We start from the raw sequence: 18,284 nt of genomic DNA, 5'->3' as shown, positions 1-18,284 counted from the left end.
GGGTATCAACATGACTTCGGATTCGACAGAAAACCTAGTCTAAGAATCTCAAAACGCCATCAAAAAGAAATAAATACCTGCTAGTCCATGCTTGTTTGCAACGTATCAACAGTTGGGGGCAGAGAGATATGAGGTGCAGCCGCGAAGCTGCAATACGCAAGGGTGGCGCACGCTGCTGTACTTGGCCGTGAATATGGTGCAAAAAATCACATCAATAAGTAAAAACGCCGAGCGGGCTCATTTCTGAGCTTTGACTGTAGAAGAAAATGCAATAGACATTGTGGAAACTGGTTCGTGATTTGTCGACACAGGCGTCATCCTGACTGTCGTGATATCTCTCCACTATCTACTGAGTGACTTCATAGCAGCAATAGTAAGTCTAAAGAAACGATGCTAAGCTTTTACGCTTGTCGCCCAATAACTTCCTTCGATAACCTCATATCATAGTCCCGTCCCGGGGAAGGCTCCCTTTTTAGATAGCACCACGATGCCTCGTTCCCGTGCGATATAACCTTTCATAAGATCCTAAAGAAGCATGCATGTTAGTGACTCAGATATTTGTAAGGTTGTGGTGGAGGGGAGTGTGCGCAAGCGTAGTGAATACCAGGCAGGCAATCGACCGAGGCAACATTTTGGTGACAAGTATATAGTCAAATGACTGCCACGCGGATGCCCAAGTAACCACTTCCGTATTTTCAACCAAAGAAATAACGCGGGCTCAAGAGGCAGCCAGCGCCTTGTTGAGCAAAAGAGAGCTGATAACTTACTTTATAAATCATGTTGGCCAACAAACACTCGACCTCATCCGGATCAACCAAATGACCACTGCCCATACTAACAGCGGCCTGGAACTCGGCTACAGGAATTCTGGTACGACGTACCGGGGCTGCGTCTCCCTCTTTCGGTTCATCAAACCCGCCGGCGATGAAAACCTTGCGTAGCAGGTTACGCAATGCAATGTCTCGGCCTCTCTCGAGGGTTAGGTAGATGCGTCGCTTGACAAACTCAGCCTCCCCACGCTGTAGTGCCTGATCGAAAGCCTGTAGGTTGCCAGTCTTGATACAGGTAGCTAGAGGGAGGAAGAGGTCCTGTAATCGCGGATAATTCTCAAGGAGGGCTTTAGTAGGAAGGACATGGCTGGTGAGAAGACGGCAGGGAATGAGGTAGGTAAGGATTCGCCTGTCGCCAAGTCAGTAAACATCGCCAGACGGCAGTGATGTATGCTTACTCAGATTGCGCGTGGGCGTCTTTATGGCACAGTTGCCATGCTTCGTTAAGGTATGATTCAGCCTGAAATAATGTTAGATTGTTCTGTCCATAAGGTAGAGACATACTGACCTTGATATAGTTCTCCTCCAAGAAGAGAAGGACACCCTCGTAGAACTTAAAGGTCACTCGCTGAGATTTGGGGAACATCTCCAGAGGTGGCATGTCTCCTTTGTCATTGTACACAGCCAGCGTCTTGAGAATGGTTCTTGACAGAGAGGCGGAATTCAACTTAAAGTAAGTCTTGAAGAGGAGATTGATAACAAAGTAGATTCCCCATTTTCGTGATTCTTCGAGTGGCGCTCTGATTGCAATTCTAATCAGCCATAGTACATTTACTCGTAGAGGGAAGAAACATACCTATCATTCAAACATAGTGAGAAAATACGCTTGAGATGCCCTTCGCAGTCCCTCAGTTGAAGTTGTTTATCTGTTTCAGGATCAAAATCATCCGATATCAACGAAGCTCCCGGGCCATTGTCAAAGGCTTTGGCTCGACGCTCCTCATCGGATTTAATCGCGAATAACCGCAGATACTTGCCCACCATATAAAGAGATGGGATAGTCCACGCTTCGAATCCGTGAGAGTTATATCCGCGGATGAGTACTGAGGTCAGTTCCTTCCATGCCTCGTACACTTTCGTCCATGTAGACTACGTTCCAAATTAGTAGGGGTCTCACAATCGACTCGTTTCTTACCTTTCCGCTTTCTCCTGCTAGGATCTCAGAGACAGCTTTCCAGTATGAAGTGTATACCTCAACCCAGCCTGTGGTCTCATCATGGTCTAGTTTCCGTTTGTGAGCTGTGCTGGATTTGATAAAGTGCTTGATGTCGCCTTTGACACTGTGAGAATTCGTGCTACGCCATACAGCCATCAGTCTCTGAGGGTCATCAGCTGGAGGAACAGGCGATAGTGTTTGCGCCAGTTTATAACCATTGCGTAGTGAGTGAGCCTCGGCGAATTGTTGGAAAGTAGTGTTCATAGTTATTGGTATTAGGCACGAGCTGTTCTTTGAGTGAGAATTTCAGCCAGAATTGATCTTACGTATTGACATAAAATCCGAGAGAAAAAAGCGTGTGGTATCTGCAGTAGGTCGCAGCATCAGTAGAATGTGCTGGTGGAATGCCAAAGTTGTACTAAGTTACCTAGGTACCTAGTAGGTATTCAAGTCGTTACCAGCCTCGCTCAATCGTTGAAGTCACCTTCCACTCACGCACGTCCTTTCCCATCACAACGTCGTTGGTATATCTGATTGGTCATAAGACCCACCCAGGTTACCTGACAAAATAGCTGCAAGGATACGAGCGGTTGTCACCCATGGTGTTTTTGTCAAGCTATTTTGGTGTCCCTATTTTTTAGCAAGCGCAATGCACCATCGTCGGGTAAATCGATTGCCCGATCCGTAGTTTACCCGAATTAGTCATCTGTGCCCTTAACTCCCCACGCACAATTTTCCAAGTTTCGCCCATCGATCGCTTGGTATTTTTCAACTTCGGTCATCTTCACTAACCTTCGCAGTCGGAATTGACCAACGTCACAGTAAGTCGACAATACAGACTCACCAAGGGAAATAACTAACCAGCATTACAGATGGGTAAGCAATTTTCTGTTTTATGCGCTCGATCATACCGATGTCGCCAGCCGGAGGATAAAGACAACGAAAGAAGAAGGAAAAAAACAATTTCGATACTTCTTCAACTCGATTAGGAGGGGAGCGACGACCAAGGACCAAGAACCACAGCAACCTCGATATTCGCTCGCCCAGCTTTCGATTGCTCGTTGAGGCGGGGTCCAGCAAATTTTGGCGAGGAAACCTTGTTTCGAATTTCAGCATAAAGAATTCGACCTACCCACCACACACAGCACGTTTTCGAAATTCGACATTTATCCTCCGGCTTGCGGCATCAGATCAATTAACATCAAGAACATCAGATACTGACAATGCATTCAGGCCGTCTTCAGGAATACGAGGTCATCGGGCGCCACTTGCCCACCGAGGTTGACCCTACACCCGCCCTCTACCGCATGACCATCTTCGCCCCTAACGAGACGGTCGCTAAGTCCCGATACTGGTACTTCTTGCGTGGTCTCAAGAAGGTCAAGAAGGCCACTGGTGAGATCGTCAGCGTCAAGTCGGTACGTAACAGCAAATTTCCACTCAACCAAACCAGCGGACAAGGCTAACTTGGATACTATAGGTTCACGAGAAGCACCCCCTCAAGGTCAAGAACTTCGGTATCTGGATCCGATACGACTCTCGTTCCGGCACCCACAACATGTACAAGGAGTACCGTGAGCTGTCCCGAACAGATGCCGTCGAGTCCCTCTACTCCGACATGGCCGCCCGCCACCGTGCCCGTTTCAGGTCCATCCACGTACGTCGAACTCACATCTAGTCGCACACCCCACGTCGCAATTACTAACATGACCACCCAGATCCTCCGCGTCGTCGAGATCGAGAAGACCGAGGACATCAAGCGACCTTACATCCGCCAGCTCACCCAGAAGAACCTGAGCTTCCCCCTCCCCCACCGTATCACCAAGGAGAACACCCAGAAGCTCTTCAGCGCGAAGCGACCTTCCACTTTCGCTTAAATGATTTCGGTTTAGAGGATGGTTAGGTTCTGCGGGTGTTAAACGGGATCATGGAAATATCAACTGACTTTGCTCAATAAAATGGGCAATGAATGAACCAAAAAATTCTGGGCATACAGGATGCTGGCCGGTGTGATGCACAATTGATTGGGTTTATAAACTAGCAATGACTACCGATTGTGAACTGTTACGACGATTCCCCTGTCCCGCTTCCTCCTCCAGGAGATGTCTCCATTTGTGTATCATTGAAAAACTCTGTCCAGTATGACCACTCCATAGGCACACCTTGCTCCAATCCCATGCCAAAGTCAAGATTCAACACTTCTGGTGGGTCGAACAGTATTGAAGGATTCATACTGCTTGTGTCGTACTGTTGCGTGAGGCCTGGTCCAGACACGGGGATGTTTGTCATCTGCTGGGTCGGATCGAACTGTAGCTGTTGAGGCATGTCCATGGCTGGGGATATGAAAGACGCGGGGTCCAGGTTCAAGCTGCTGTTAAGATCCATTCGCTTCAGCAGCGCTTCAGTTCTCGCGGCTCTTGCTTTTTTCAACAACTTCTTGATAGGCCGCCAAAGTGAACCTTTGGCTGTGTCGGCGATGTGTTCGCGTGATGAAGGAAAGGTTCTCTCGACAACCACCCAGGCCTTTTCCACCAGCTCCCCCTCGGTTTGTACGCAAAGTTCAGCCAATGCAACTGCCAAAGGATGCCACTGCACATATGTGTCTGTCCACCAAGCGAAGCGGTCCTCCCATTGACTCTTCGTCATGCGCTCGCGTAGCTCAATGATAGATATTGCCGTACGTAGCATAGTTTCTTTCGATACACGAGGTCGGTCCGGGGCTGGACCTCCATTGAATGGATACTGTATGTTCAACCAAAGCTTGAGAATAACGATACGGGCGATCTCGGATGCGTAAAGAGAAGGAAGATGAGAGGGTCTGGCAGTGTGGATGAATGTGTTTTCTAGTCGACGAATATGAGATATGAGCTCATCTTCCGTATACAAGAAGTGCTCGGGTTCGCCTTTGGCACTGTACTGTGGGTGCGACAGGAAGCCAAATATGCTCGAACACATAGCTGTACACATGCAGACGACGTTGTCTGCAGGCGTCGTTTTGGGGATTAGAGGCCCTGGTGAGTCAGGACCAAAGTCGACGTCGTCGATCGGTGTGGGCTCTGCAGTGTCCCAACTCGATCGAACAAGCGTTGAGTCTGAGCCTCTATCTTCAGAGCCGCGTATATCGATAACAACAATGAAGTACCACACACGTCGTCTCATTTCAGCCACGAACGGTGTGAACCGGTGACCGTCGCCGTCCCGGTGTAGGTTTAGACCTTGGGCGATGCGGACAACAAGTGATGTGAGAACCCAGGACGTCCGGTCGTGTAAATGCACACGCATCATGCTGGTGTAAAGCGTCAGGGCTTGCAGGGTTTCAAGCTTGGTAGTACTGAGATAATCTGCCTCTGCGAGCGCCCGTTCCACAGCCACGCGATATCGTTTTGTAATGACCTCCTTGCTCTCTCCTAGCTGCTTGAAACAAGATTCTGGTGTCAGGCAAGCAGCTGCGCAGAAGTATATGGCAAACATGACGGCGTTAATCTCTGGGGTGAACCGGTGCGTCGTTGGTGATTCAATGTAGGCTTGGAAATGTCTATTCATGGTTGGGCGGTGTATGATTTTCATGAGAGGATCGACGTTGCGCGAGTAGATTGTCCAAAGCCGTATCATCATATTCGGATGAGGGTGAGCCAATGGTTGTCGCGAGCTGTAGTTGGAGTTTCCAAGCAAGTAGCCAGATGGGGCTGATGAGTGCATATCCATAGACTCTGGACTCTCCCCCTCTTCATCGTCGTCATCCTCCTCAGAAGGTTGATTCAACGCTTGTCGAATGCCTTCTACCTCCGCACATAAGTGTCCCCAGAATCCTGAGCTGAGATACTGCTCGCTGACTTCTGCATTGGCGGCTTGAGCAGCTACCGCCTGAGACTCATCACAGCGATCGTTCAAAGTGGCGGCCAGCGACGTTGTACCAGGTTGTGAGTTGATATCCTCCTCATCCAGCTGCTTCAACTTGGCGGGGTCAGCCTGATTGACGATGTTTTCAAGACGGCTGATCCTATCGAGGAGTTCACTTTGACGCGGTCTTGGCGCACGCCTAGTTGGTTTCCTCGAAGGAAATACGCAATCCAGGCCAAATCGAGAACATTGACCGCAAAACGGTTGTATCTTGTCGCATTTTATTTTGCGTGTGCGACAATTGGAGCAACTGAGTACTTTGGCCGGACGGCCTTCGCGGGTACTCATTTTGAGGACTTGAGCAGATGTGAGCGACACGGCCAGTTAGTAACTAGGTAAGGTTTCTAACGTTAAACGGTTGCGAAAACAGTCAACTCTTCTTTGACAATGAGGTGATCTCGCCGTTGGGGCTCATAGAGTTTAATAAAGACTGTCTTCAACGAAAAGAAGTGCCGGAAAACAGCCCCACCCCCATGTCGGTTTATTAGGTCGTGACGTCTCGATTTTTGGGGGTAGACTTTACGCCCAAATCGATCTTACTCAGGTCGTATCTGTCTTTGCCTGGCCTGGGTTGGCTGGGTCTTTGTCTTTGTGCCTATTAACTTTCAAGACGTGTGAAGGATTCACTCCTAGGGCTGAAGCTAACCTCATTTGATCATTTTTATCTTTTCAAGGGTCTTTGACTCACTAAAGCACTTGTTATCGTTCATTTGCGAAATTTGATGCTGTAGCTGTAGGGTACTAGATAGGTGGAACTTTTGTAGTAACGTTCCTGCGCTTCGTAAGTGCTGATGGATATTCATCCGACTCTTATTCAATAAGAAAATAGACCCATGACTCACAATCTTTCCCTCCATGGTAGACGACTTCGGAGACATAGCAGTAGTACAAAAGACACATGAAGCACAAAAACTCTCTTATTCATAACGATCTCAATCAATCAATCACCTTCGCTCGCTCACCTACTTTCACTCATCTCGCATTTCGCGCTCACCTTACCCTAGAACAACAATGGCAATGGATCCTCTCCCGAAGCCACCTCTTGACTATGTCAAGGTCAAGACAACACTTCCTGTCTATCCTCTTCCTCCCAATAGCGAGCGAAAACCATTCCAAACAGAACGGTTGACAATGCGACCTATGACGCAGGATGACTTCAAATATGTCCGCGCCGTTCGTACAGAACCCGAAGGCATGATCTGGTCAACACAAGGTCGTCCTGATATAGAGATGGAAGAAACACAAAAAAGTCTCGATCGTCGTCTACCCCCAAACGATGTCAAAGGCTTCGACTGGCTTATCTGTCTCACCGAGACTGGCGAGTTTGTCGGGATAGGAGGTTCTTGCGTATGGTCCGCTGAACTTGGCTGGCCGGCCATAGGATATCAGTTCTTAAAGGTGCATTGGGGCAAGGGTTACGCTTCCGAGTTTGTCAAAGGCTACCTTGATCATTGGTGGTCGTTGCCAAGGAATGAGGTTGAAATCTCGGTGGATAAGAATACCACCCTAGGCGACAGTGCGGTTCAAGACGAGTGTATCTCAGCCATGACAGTAGGTGATCACGTTGCCAGCCAAAATGTCCTCAAGAAGTCTGGGATGGAGTTTGCATCATCATGGACGGAACCTGATGCCAAGGGCCACTCTGAGGGAACCACGATACATGGTTTTTTCGCGCGCAAGGGAAAAGTTGGTAACTCGCAGTGAGTCGACGACCGAAAAGGGCTATACAATATCCATGTTGACCAATCGGCCTCCAACCGATCGGATGCTGATGATTTGATCGGCCGTGATCGGACATTCCAGAAGTCCGTGATAGTTTCCAAGCCGGATGTTCCACTTTTAGATCCGGCCACAATGAAACAATAATTCAAACAAGAGACTCTAGACTCAAGTAGACTCCGGAGATGTTTATTTTGTCAAGTACTTACACTACTAGCCAAACTTTATAATTATCATAGTCGTCATTATTTACAGAGATTAAAGCCAGTGATGTTGTATTCGATCCTAAAATCAATCAACTCACAGAGTGAACATACATACAAACTCATTAATTAAATAAAGCATCAAATATCACAATGCCAGTTTCAATCCCCCTCCCATCACTTCTGGCCTCGGCCACAGGCATCGCAGGCTCGGCTTGGGCTTCAGGTAAGACCCATATCCGTGATCTCATCTCCATTGCCCATACTCATAGCAACCAACAGGCTTCATAGCCTCTTTATCTCTTGCCGGCGTTCCAGCCGCTCTCCAACTCTCAGCGCCCTCCAGCGCAATTGTATGGCATAGCCTCTTCAACAGCGGCTTCGCTCTCATGCCCAAGTTTGCTGTAACAACAATCGCGGCCTATTTCTACGCAGCATACACAGCCCAGAAACAAGGCCATGCCTGGAAGGGATTGGTTGTCGGTGCAGTTTCGACGGTTTCTATCATTCCATTCACAATTCTCTTCATGAAATCGACCAACGAGCTCTTGTTTAAGGCGGTGGCCGGGACTTTGGAGGCTTCGCAGGAGGATGTCGCCAAGTTGATCGGAAGATGGGGATTTTTGAATCTGGTGCGAAGCTTGATCCCACTTGCTGGAGCTGTCGCTGGTTTCTCTGCATTGCTTCAGTCTATAACTGCATCGGACAGAGGAGGCAAGAATTTAAAATGACATTTCGATACGCTTCATGAATGATATGAGCTTGGTGATAATATGTCCAGTCGTTTCTCCGTTCCAGCTCACAATACCCTCGAATTCACTCATTCTCCTACCCCTAATGACCTTCGCCCATCCTTAATGATTTTTTTCGAACTCCTGAAGGAGCTTGTGGCAGTTGCCCAAATTCTTCTTTGGCTCCCATGTGTTTTCTTTGCTAGAAAACCCCTTCCACTTGACCAGGTAAAGATGCACGCCAGTAGGACCGTCAATTCCTGAATCCAAAATCCTTTCTACCTCCCATTCGATCTCAGAATCAGCATTAGCCGTCGTGGGCTTATCAAGAATACGGTTAGATCTTCTCTGCGTAGGAGTGCTGGCTCGTGGGACCTTAATAGTTACAGCTTTCTTTTCCCTTGGAGGGCGTCCACGGCCTCGCTTAGCTGGGGTATCGGCTGGTGTGGGATTCCCCTCGCCGACTGAAGAAGCAACGGAGGCCATTCGCTGAGAGCGCCTTGTAGGCACATTCTCATTCACATCGGCGCGACGCTGACGCTTGGGCGGACGACCGGCCTTTCTCTTTGGGGGCTCAGCAGGAACCTCCTCCTTCGGCGAGAGGGGTCGCTTTGTAGGTGCAGTCTTTTCTGTATTACCGTCAAGCGGAGGGGTTACAGATTCCTCATTGTTTCTTCCATATCCGACGATGTCGGATTCAATGTTCGCTCGAGGCGGCTCATCGTCCTCAATGCTTCTGAGAGGCCTGATAATGTTCCAAGATTAGTACACTATGTTCTTGAACAGAAGGTTAATCAATACTTACTCGTCAGACTCTCCCAGCGGCGACTTATCACGAGCATAGAAAACAGTAGGCGTACGCTTGGGAGCAGACATCTTGCCGAGTGGCGAAGGTAAGGATAAGATAAAAAGACAGGAGAAATATGGTTGTGTTTTTGTTCGGAACTGATTTTGAGGGTGCTCTTGTGAGAGAACCAATGTCAGTTGCTGGTATTGTAGTGTAAGCCTTGAGCCTAGCTCTCTGGATCCTGAAGAACAGCTTTTTATGACCGCTGATAGGAATTCGAGTACGAATGCGCCTTTGTTTGGGCCTTTATACGCAAACGTAAGAAGCGGATGAGACGCAGAGTCGGTCCTGTGTGAAAGGGGGGGAAATGAAATAAAGTGGTATGCCGATAGTAGCTACTGGTTGATGTCAACGCAGCGCAAAGTGTTTAAAAGAAGAAAAGTACTTAGGGGTGACAAATAATATAATAAGAGAGGTAGATAATGAATGGAAGAAGAGATCACAGGTACACCTGTCGCTTCTGTTGAATGGAGTGAGTTGATGTGCAATCAAGGTGCGAGAAAGAGCCTGATGATGTTGAGGTGACTCTCGAAGTATTTATTTTCAAGAGGGCCAGCTAACATGGTCTGCCTGCCTTGTCACAAATCAGTACCGTGATTTAGATTTAAACCGGCTTTGTTTCTGAAGGCAGCCACGAAAACGATATTGTTATGCTAGTTCATCAAACACTAACGCTCGTCTTTGTCCTTATTGATCTACAAGGTCCAGTTGGTTTATCTACAATTGGGGGTTATAAACAGAACAAACTACTTTGCGACTCATCAAAAAACCGATAAAAGAATGAATTAGTGGTTAAGCAGCTCATTCAATTTCCTCCACTTCATCGTCTTTGAGCTCCCTGTAACGGCCCTCCCTAACAGCAGCTTCCACTGGATTCTGAATATCAACAATGCCTGTCTTTTTCAATCTACGAGTCGGTTAGTCTTTTGCACAGAGACGACAGTTTGATTACAACCATACCTTTCAAACAAAACAAAGAGTCTTTCAGCTTCCCGTTCCTTTTCCTCTTCTGTCATTTCTGGCTCGTCGACAGGCTTTTCTGCATCAACGTGCTGACCAGTGACGGGATTGACTGGTTTCTGCGAACCAGGGTCCGAAGCTGAAGGAGGGATCGGTATGTTGTTTTGGAAAAGGAAGCCTGATGCAAAGCCGTAGCCAACGTTTTCCACAAACTTGTTGGCATCGTTATCTGAGAGGTCGTAAAGGAGGAACTGGATGACTGTTCCGATGGATGGGGCCAAAGGATTGTTGAAGTTTTGAAGTAGCTTGGCAGACAATGCATCTCCTTTGCCAAGGACTTCTTTTCGGTCCCCCTCAGTAGGCAAAAGATTTTCTCGCATGTACTTTTTACTGGAGTCGGGGGCATGCTCGTGTATGCTCTTTATGACACCAACTAGTGGTGTTACGGTAGCGTCCAGTTGATTGTCAGGGACGTTCTTCATTGCGGCATCCAGGATACTGATCAATCGAGATACGACCTTTTCGGGATCTTCCTCTGGGTGGATAAACTTTTGACAATCTGATGATCCTACGTCAAGGTTGGCAAGGGCGTTGATTATGAACCCAACGGGTGGGTCAAGCGGCTTCGTCTGCGAAATGTCTTGACGGAGAAGCAAAGTCGCCAAGTGAGGTATCGCTGAAGTGAATGAAGACGATTTGTCGGGACAGAAATGGGTGACGTTGAACAAGAGCTTGGCGCTTTCAACCAGTGCCATGTCTTGCATTGGGTCACTATTGGCCTTTGACTCCTTTGCATGTCGACCAAGGTTCTCGGAGATGCGATCCGCCAACTTCCCATCATCTATGAGTTTCTTCAGATCAACGTTGGTACCGTAAGTTGAAAGGAACAAGATGCGCGAGTTGAGGAACTCATCATCAAAACTGCCTCCATTGAGCCCCTGGCAGGCATTGGGAGCAAAGCCTTTGTTGACAAATATCTCCCGAGTAACGGGTTTGAGAACCATAGCATTGGCCAACACTCGCCGTGCGGCATCAGCACTCTTAGTAGATGGCTTGTCATAGGCATGCCGAAGGAGCATAGAAACGCCCTATTGAAGATGGTCAGCGATACGGCAAGACCACACATTCTCAGTCCTCTGTGGGGAGGACAGGGGGTTTACGGACCTCTTCTGTGTAGAGGGGATCAGCGTTAGTAGGGTCTCGAGTGAGTACTTTTAGTTGGTCTAAAGCTGCAGCGCGATCTAACATTAATATTAGCAGGGTTTCATCTGTTCCTTTCGAGGTACACACCATCTGGGAGATATAGCTCCTCTTTGAGATCTTCAGTAAGGTCATTGATCAGTTCCTTGATATATTCCAGCTTGTCAGTCCCTGTGGGCAAGCCAGCAGGTGGAAGAGTGGCCATTATCAATGTTGTACAGCGTATGCGCTCCTGAATGATGTTTAAGTGTGGTTTGAGATGAGCGGGGAGAAGATGGATGGTATGAAATTCACTTGAGCCACTAACAAGCGGCAGGAGGTAGGTAGGTATGTATTGCTAGCTGAAGACTTAAGGGTCTGACAATTAAGGAGTCTGTTTACACCATCACTCATTCTATCCTGACTATCTGAACTTGAAATGGAAGGTACAGATAGACAATTTTCGGTTCATTGATCTTGCCGAATATTGACTGCTATTCTGATTCTGTCCTCTCTAATTCGAAACTGAAGAGTTCCGAGTACCTGTAATTGCCACGATAGCGCCCGTGCTTAATCTGTAGCGGGTACAAAGGCGGTCTCGCTTACCTAAAATCTCAGATACAGATACAGGGGAGTAGCAGAAGAGTCGACCTCTGAGCGTTGATATATAGAAATGAGTTAGCTGAAAGTCTGCTCTATAAATCTTTAAGAAGCGATGGATGTAATGGTTTCTAAGGTTAAGTTTTTAGGACATGTTTTCTGGCATTGAGAGGTACCTACCTCCTACAGACGGGAGTGCTGCTGTAGATTGGTACGTACCGCCCGGGCCTCAATTCGGCCCCCCTACTATGGTAGGCACGGACCCTGAAGTTGCTAAAGTTTTAATTGAATCGCGCTTTTTAACGTGCTGAATCGCGTTTGTCTCGCGCGTTGGCCCGGAGAACAGAAGCGCGGACCTGTCAAGCATTTACTTTCGTACTCATATTCATGTACGGATGCTTCCTCGACTTATGGATTCCAGCGACTCAGACTTGAAAGCTGCGCATACCACCAGCTAATAAAAACACATTTTCTCTCATGTTCCAGCTACTCTAATCAATTGCCATCATTGAGTCTATATACACCATTGTTTCGTTTCGTTTCGTTTGTTTTAATCGCCGATAATAAACAGTCATATGCGTTTTTCGCGGTCCTTCGGCCAAACTACTGCTGTCTAGATCGCCGAAGCTGCCTAGCAGCCATGGCATCTTCAGCCCAGGCCTCCACCACTCTCGACGAACTTCCAGCCCGACCTCCAACTCCTCCTCGAGAATCCCTCACGGACAAGGCAGACCTCATGAAGGCCTCCGCCAATCGCCCATTCGACCCGAGACTGAGCCTTCAGACACCGCCAGGTGCTAATACCCCTACGTCGACCGGGGCAACCAACTCAGGTTCGACTTCCAGACGGTCAAGAAAGAAGGTCGAATGGTCAAGCCATACCGAATACAAAGATCCCCCCGATCTCGAAGCTTCGAGGTTCTTCAAGTCATCACCCATCACCACCCCTTCTGCCGCTTCCTTGAGGCCCATCAAGGGTATCCTCAAGCCGTCACCGTCGCCGAATCCTCTGGTATCCTCTCTTAATGGTCAGCCCAACGGCCTTTCACACCAAGCTAGTATCGCCGAAATGTTGGACTCGACTATAAAGCAACTCGCTGGCTCCGACCGGGACTCGCGGCTCGATGCTTATATGATGCTCTCTCGTGCGCTCAAGGCCTCCAATAACTTGCCTGACAGAGTTGCTCTACAAGGGAAGATGAGCCTGTTTATGTCTTTTATCGAGCGCGATGTTAAATCCAAGAACGAAAAGGGAACAGCCGACTCTTCTCTTGTCAACCACGCCCTCAACCTTTTAACGACCTTTTTGCATTTTCCTGCCATTGCATCGACTCTTACATCCGACTTTGGCATCTTTATAATCGACCATTGCATTCGATCCTTCTCTGACCCAGCCCTCACGAAAGATCTGGCACGCCATCTTATGCAAGTAGCTGCTTTCCAGTCCTTCTCTTCCAAAGTAATGTCCTCTGATCGAGTTGGCCGGTTGATCACCTCCTTGCACAACATCGAAGACCACTTGACTGGAAAGAGTATCATTATGGGCCGCATTCAAATATACAAGCGACTTGTAAAACAATCTAGAATCCACATGGCCGTCTACACAGACTGGCTAGAGGATATGTTCACAGACATGCTCAGTACAGTTCGAGACATTAGAGCTCAGGCCATCAGCCTGGGAACAGAAGCAGGCTTTGCGCTACGCAACGAGAAGAATGTGATGCGCAAGGTGACAGAGATTCTACAATCACCGGACGACAAGACAACCTATATCCAATTCTACATCCGCAAGCTCGAAGAGATGTTTAAGGAAAAGGAGAGCGCATCTATAGTCCCGCAGATATGGAGTGTCGTAACGCTTTATCTGCAATGTCCTATCAGTCGATGGGTGTATTTTGCACCGTGGTTCAAGCTTGCACAGGACTCCTTCAACGCAGCCGATTTACATACCAAGCAGGAGGCCAACCACGCCTGGAATAGATATGTATATCTGTCCATCACTAGCAACAAAATGGTGGCCAAATCTCTGGCTCCCCTCGGACAGCCTTTAACAAGCCAATTGCGCCGCAAGATCACCTCGAAGCAATCGGAGGAAGCATTGAAGCTCCGAAGAACAGTCTTAGGTGGTGTCTGCAACCTCTGTTACTACGCTTTTCGACCTAGCAACGATATGCAGTGGATTGACTCAGCATGGGATCTCGTTCTTCAACCTCTTGTAGGACAACTCCTTAGCCTTGACGGTACAAGTGAGCCGCTCGCAGATTCAGTAACCCAAGCGTCGCGCATCGTGGCCGGACTACTAGATATCTCTACCCCAAGAAGTTGGAAAGATGATCGCATCAGAGATAGTGCCCTAATCAGCCCTGACGAGCTACCCTCGATCGATTCAAGGTGGACTCGCCGAAATTCGGAAAGAGTCTTTGGTCTCGTTGGTCCAATTTTGAAGAGAAAATTCACTGATTTAGCTAATCCCGAAAGCTTGACTTACAGGCTTTGGAAAGCATTCGCTGGGTCCATCGCTGTCGCCTCAGCAAAGGATATCAAGGTGGCAGACGAGACCGGGCGTTTCATAGCTTATTCTTTTGATTTGCTATCCGACATCTGGACCAAGGGGGTCTCCAAGGAATCCGAGTCATCTGGCGCAAAGTTCCTTTCCAGCGTTCAGCACTTTGTCGAAATCCTCGTTCGCAATCTTGGCTTGCTTTCATTTACAGAAAAAAAGCTATCTATGTATGTTGCCAATACGTTTGAAGCTGTTGTAACACTCTCGACCCGGCTTGATCGCACAGACAAGTCAGGTGGCATGGTTCAAATTCCACTACTGCACCTCTTCTCGATGCTCAGCTCCAAACCTCCAGGCATAGCTGACGATGACAACCTTGCTGAGTGTTTCTTGTCTGTCTTTGCGCCATTCTTTCACGACAAGCCTACTAGAGCTCGTATTGAACTTTCAAGAGAAATGCTTCGGCTTCTGCCGCGGGACACTCTCTCGCCTTACGGTCCCTGGATTCTCACTGCTCAGAACATTGGCTCCCTTTTGGATCAGAACACGATCTCATCTAGCTCCCACCCACCGAGTAGTGACAAACTCCTGGGACCCGAATACCGAGAAATTGTCTCTCTCCTGGAACGAGGACTTGTTTCGCACCCCAGTCTCCCAGAAGAACGGTGGTTTTCCCTTTACAATCTTATATCGCATCACATTGTTCAAGAGTGTGGAGATGCTGGTCGAGCACTTGGTCTTATTGAGCCGCTGGCCAAGATCATTACTGATAATTTCTTTGAAGGCTCCGGCAGATCAAACGAAACGGCCTTATCTGTAGCAATCGCGTTATTCACCGCTGCAAAGCTGCCCCGTAATCGCCAAGCTGTTGAGGCTGCCAGGCGACGGCTTTGGGGTGCACCCCCAACTGCATCACGATCATCTTCATTCGACCCATTCCAGTATCTTTACCAGCTTCAAGGCCAAAGCATGAAATTCTTCTATGATAATGAGACTGAGGGCATAGATGAGAAAATGGTGGCTTATTTCAAAGCCGTCGACACTTTTATCGTCACAGGCTTTTCACAAAACGGCATGAAAATTCTACCAAAGCTTCAAGTAGGGCTTTCTTTCTGGATTCAGGATGAAAAAGCGCACAAAAGTTTGCGCAGTGATTCCCCTGTTTCTGAACCAGTATGTTTGATGATACCAACATTTCACAGATGCTAATTACTCATAGGTACGATCCCTCTGGGACAATATCTGTACCCAACTTTCGACGCTTGGAAGTCTGGAGAAGAAGGATCTTGACGCCATCGAGCCACTTATTTCTGCTGCTTTCAGGAGTAGGCATCGCCATGTTGTAAATAAAATGGCAGAAACATGGAATGCTTTAGTGAAGGATGAGGAGAGTTTGGACTGCTCCGAGAGTCTCAAGTCAATCATAGCCTCTCTTCGTCCGACTGTTGATGTCCTCTACCCTGGCTTGGAAGAGCCCAGTGGTGACTTTGGAGCTCAGGTCCAGTCATTTGTGGACTCGCAAGACGACTTAAGTTTCGTGGCGCTCTCATCGGCCAAGTCAACTGGACCAGATGTCGCGAAAGCAATTTCACCAGCACCATCGATGACACCAATAAGCATGAGAGGTCCAATAACACGAAAGCGTCGCAGAGATGCTACTCCTGAGTCGGCAGTGAAGACGAGATCGGCCAAACGAACCACCACCCCTCGTCTCCGCCATGACAACTCTCAGATTCAGTTTGCTCCAATCGTTTCATCACCGCTGGCTGGAGAGTCTCAGCATCTCACAGAAAGACAGATGGAAGTTCGTCAGCGGCAAGAGGAGAATGCTGGCCTCTATTCTGATATTCGGTCCAGTCCCCGACCAGGATCACGAGCTGCTACTGAAGAGGGGCCCAAAGATTCCGCAGCCCAGAAACCCGGAAATCTCGAGACTACCCCTGAGCGAAAAGCGTCATATGAAGAGTTTATTACTTCAACGCCAACTCCCCGACGAGGTCTGGCTCTACATCTTGAGGGCATCAACGACCCGCCTTCGTCGCCTCCAGAGCCAAGACGCAACCCACTCTTATCTGAAATACAGACTCGGTCGAAAGCTAGGGATTCAATGGAGAGCTGGCAATTCTCATCGCCGCCAGGATCGCCTTCTATTGATCTGCAGGCCACAAAGACTCAACCAGAAGCAGAAACCCCAACGAAGAGCAACTCATCGGCTAAGAACAAGCGCTCTAAGCGACGCGGAAGAAAGTCGAGATCTTCATGGAAGCGTGATAACGCATCCTCTAGTCCTGTGGATCAAGACTTGACGGAAGAGGTGAGCGTATTATCGGACACGCACCTGACGCAGAATATGGAAGATGCGGAAGAAGACAAGGCCGTAACGCCAACCCGTAACCAAGCGGGAGATCCTCAGCAGCTTCGGGGAACACCAAAATCTGGAGAGGATGAGTTTGTGGATGCCCAAACAAGCCCTATTGATGTGCCAGACAATGCAGCGCTCACAGTCGCCCAGAAGCAGGCGCCCAACCAGAACCTTGAATCCTCTTTTGCACTTAGCGAGGGAGACGAGAGTAGCTTCATGCGGTTCGTGGTGGAGCTTGAATCGAGGCCACAGCATGACCGTGAACAGTTCAAATCTGTCTCTGTTTCTCCTGAGAATAAGAAACGTGGATCTCCTCCGGCATGTATCGAAGTGCAGGGCGACACCTCATCTGAGGAAGAACAGGTGATCACGAAACAACCCTCGCCAGCCGAAGTCATTCCCTCTACACCTGTAGATGTAGCTTCAGAAATCTCCGAGCTACCAACTACAAATCCCCGAGGAAGCGAGAGGAAGAGGAAACGAAGTACTCATTCCGTTGAGACTCGCAGCAAAAGGAGACGGTCTACCAAACTATCAGGGCAAGAGCAGGTTGGGAACAGCCAGCCAACGTCTCAAGAACCAAATTCGCCTATACCAACCGTACGACGCTCCTCAAGACGAAACGCAGGGCTAAAAGACAAGGAACTGCGAAATCAAAAGACCGAGGCGTCACCAACCAAGAAATCAAAACGATCGTCCGTGTCCCAGGCGCCACAAACAAGATCAACCCATACCGATACGCGGGATGGCGGAGATACGGACGAGGAATTGATGTCACAGCTCGTGACAGAGTCCATTGCAGCTTCGCAGAGTCAGGAGTTGGATGTCAAAATCCCCGATGCGGTTGTTGAAGACTCTATGGAAGTTCTGGAAGTCGAGGAAGCAGCGCCCACGGAAGAGCTTGCAGCAGAGAACCGCGAGGGCTCGGTGGAAGAGACCCAAGACGCAGTGGCTGCGCAAGGCGAAACAAAGGAGGAAGTCTCGTCTGAAGTCAAACCAGATTTGATCATGGAGACATTGCGCGGTGGACTGAAACAACTGCAAGGGGCAGCACTATCCCGTGATGAAGTATACCGATTGGAAGATATGTTGATGGATATGAAGAGAGAACTCTTCGAAGCCGAACGACGAGGAAGACTTTGAGGCATGCATGACTTAGCGACTGAAAGCATTGTTTATGGGGTGTTTGGAGATTTGATTTGGGTTTTGCTTGTATTATATATAATACCTTCCTGTACAGAGTTATCTGTCTTGGATGCTGTCGCGTAACGTCTCTTAGCGATGCATAAAGCAT

At 48.5% G+C, this 18,284-nt stretch overlaps 7 protein-coding genes across 7 annotated transcripts; 4 read left to right on the top strand and 3 right to left on the bottom strand.

Annotated features, from left to right (window-relative positions):
* Positions 1–441: 441 nt before the first annotated feature.
* CSN12 (COP9 signalosome (CSN) subunit) lies at positions 442–2,250 on the bottom strand (the record flags this gene model as incomplete). Its single annotated transcript, XM_044846227.1, has 6 exons — positions 442–525; positions 768–1,179; positions 1,229–1,290; positions 1,339–1,570; positions 1,627–1,919; positions 1,966–2,250. The coding sequence occupies 6 exons, from the start codon at positions 2,248–2,250 to the stop codon at positions 442–444; spliced, it is 1,368 nt and encodes a 455-aa protein (XP_044712143.1).
* Positions 2,251–2,858: 608 nt separating this feature from the next.
* Positions 2,859–3,863, top strand: RPL20A (60S ribosomal protein L20A; the record flags this gene model as incomplete). Its single annotated transcript, XM_044846226.1, has 4 exons — positions 2,859–2,862; positions 3,220–3,404; positions 3,467–3,643; positions 3,705–3,863. The coding sequence occupies 4 exons, from the start codon at positions 2,859–2,861 to the stop codon at positions 3,861–3,863; spliced, it is 525 nt and encodes a 174-aa protein (XP_044712142.1).
* Positions 3,864–4,050: 187 nt separating this feature from the next.
* Positions 4,051–6,174, bottom strand: FPOAC1_001625 (uncharacterized protein; the record flags this gene model as incomplete). The annotated part of the gene is made up of 1 exon (XM_044846225.1): positions 4,051–6,174. One exon carries the CDS (start codon positions 6,172–6,174, stop codon positions 4,051–4,053), a length of 2,124 nt encoding a protein of 707 aa, XP_044712141.1.
* Positions 6,175–6,897: 723 nt separating this feature from the next.
* Positions 6,898–7,590, top strand: FPOAC1_001624 (uncharacterized protein; the record flags this gene model as incomplete). The annotated part of the gene is made up of 1 exon (XM_044846224.1): positions 6,898–7,590. The coding sequence occupies one exon, from the start codon at positions 6,898–6,900 to the stop codon at positions 7,588–7,590; it is 693 nt and encodes a 230-aa protein (XP_044712140.1).
* A 371-nt stretch (positions 7,591–7,961) lies between these two features.
* On the top strand, positions 7,962–8,539 carry FPOAC1_001623 (uncharacterized protein; the record flags this gene model as incomplete). The annotated part of the gene is made up of 2 exons (XM_044846223.1): positions 7,962–8,034; positions 8,091–8,539. The coding sequence occupies 2 exons, from the start codon at positions 7,962–7,964 to the stop codon at positions 8,537–8,539; spliced, it is 522 nt and encodes a 173-aa protein (XP_044712139.1).
* A 1,648-nt stretch (positions 8,540–10,187) lies between these two features.
* Positions 10,188–11,751, bottom strand: FPOAC1_001622 (uncharacterized protein; the record flags this gene model as incomplete). The annotated part of the gene is made up of 4 exons (XM_044846222.1): positions 10,188–10,293; positions 10,347–11,434; positions 11,511–11,587; positions 11,637–11,751. The coding sequence occupies 4 exons, from the start codon at positions 11,749–11,751 to the stop codon at positions 10,188–10,190; spliced, it is 1,386 nt and encodes a 461-aa protein (XP_044712138.1).
* A 1,014-nt stretch (positions 11,752–12,765) lies between these two features.
* Positions 12,766–18,133, top strand: FPOAC1_001621 (uncharacterized protein; the record flags this gene model as incomplete). Its single annotated transcript, XM_044846221.1, has 2 exons — positions 12,766–15,801; positions 15,848–18,133. The coding sequence occupies 2 exons, from the start codon at positions 12,766–12,768 to the stop codon at positions 18,131–18,133; spliced, it is 5,322 nt and encodes a 1,773-aa protein (XP_044712137.1).
* Between the last annotated feature and the right edge of the window lie 151 nt (positions 18,134–18,284).

Source organism: Fusarium poae, chromosome 1, assembly GCF_019609905.1.
Source record: "Fusarium poae strain DAOMC 252244 chromosome 1, whole genome shotgun sequence".
Lineage (NCBI taxonomy): Eukaryota > Fungi > Ascomycota > Sordariomycetes > Hypocreales > Nectriaceae > Fusarium > Fusarium poae.
Note: the sequence above shows the minus strand (reverse complement) of the source record. Positions and strands in the feature narration are given on the sequence as shown.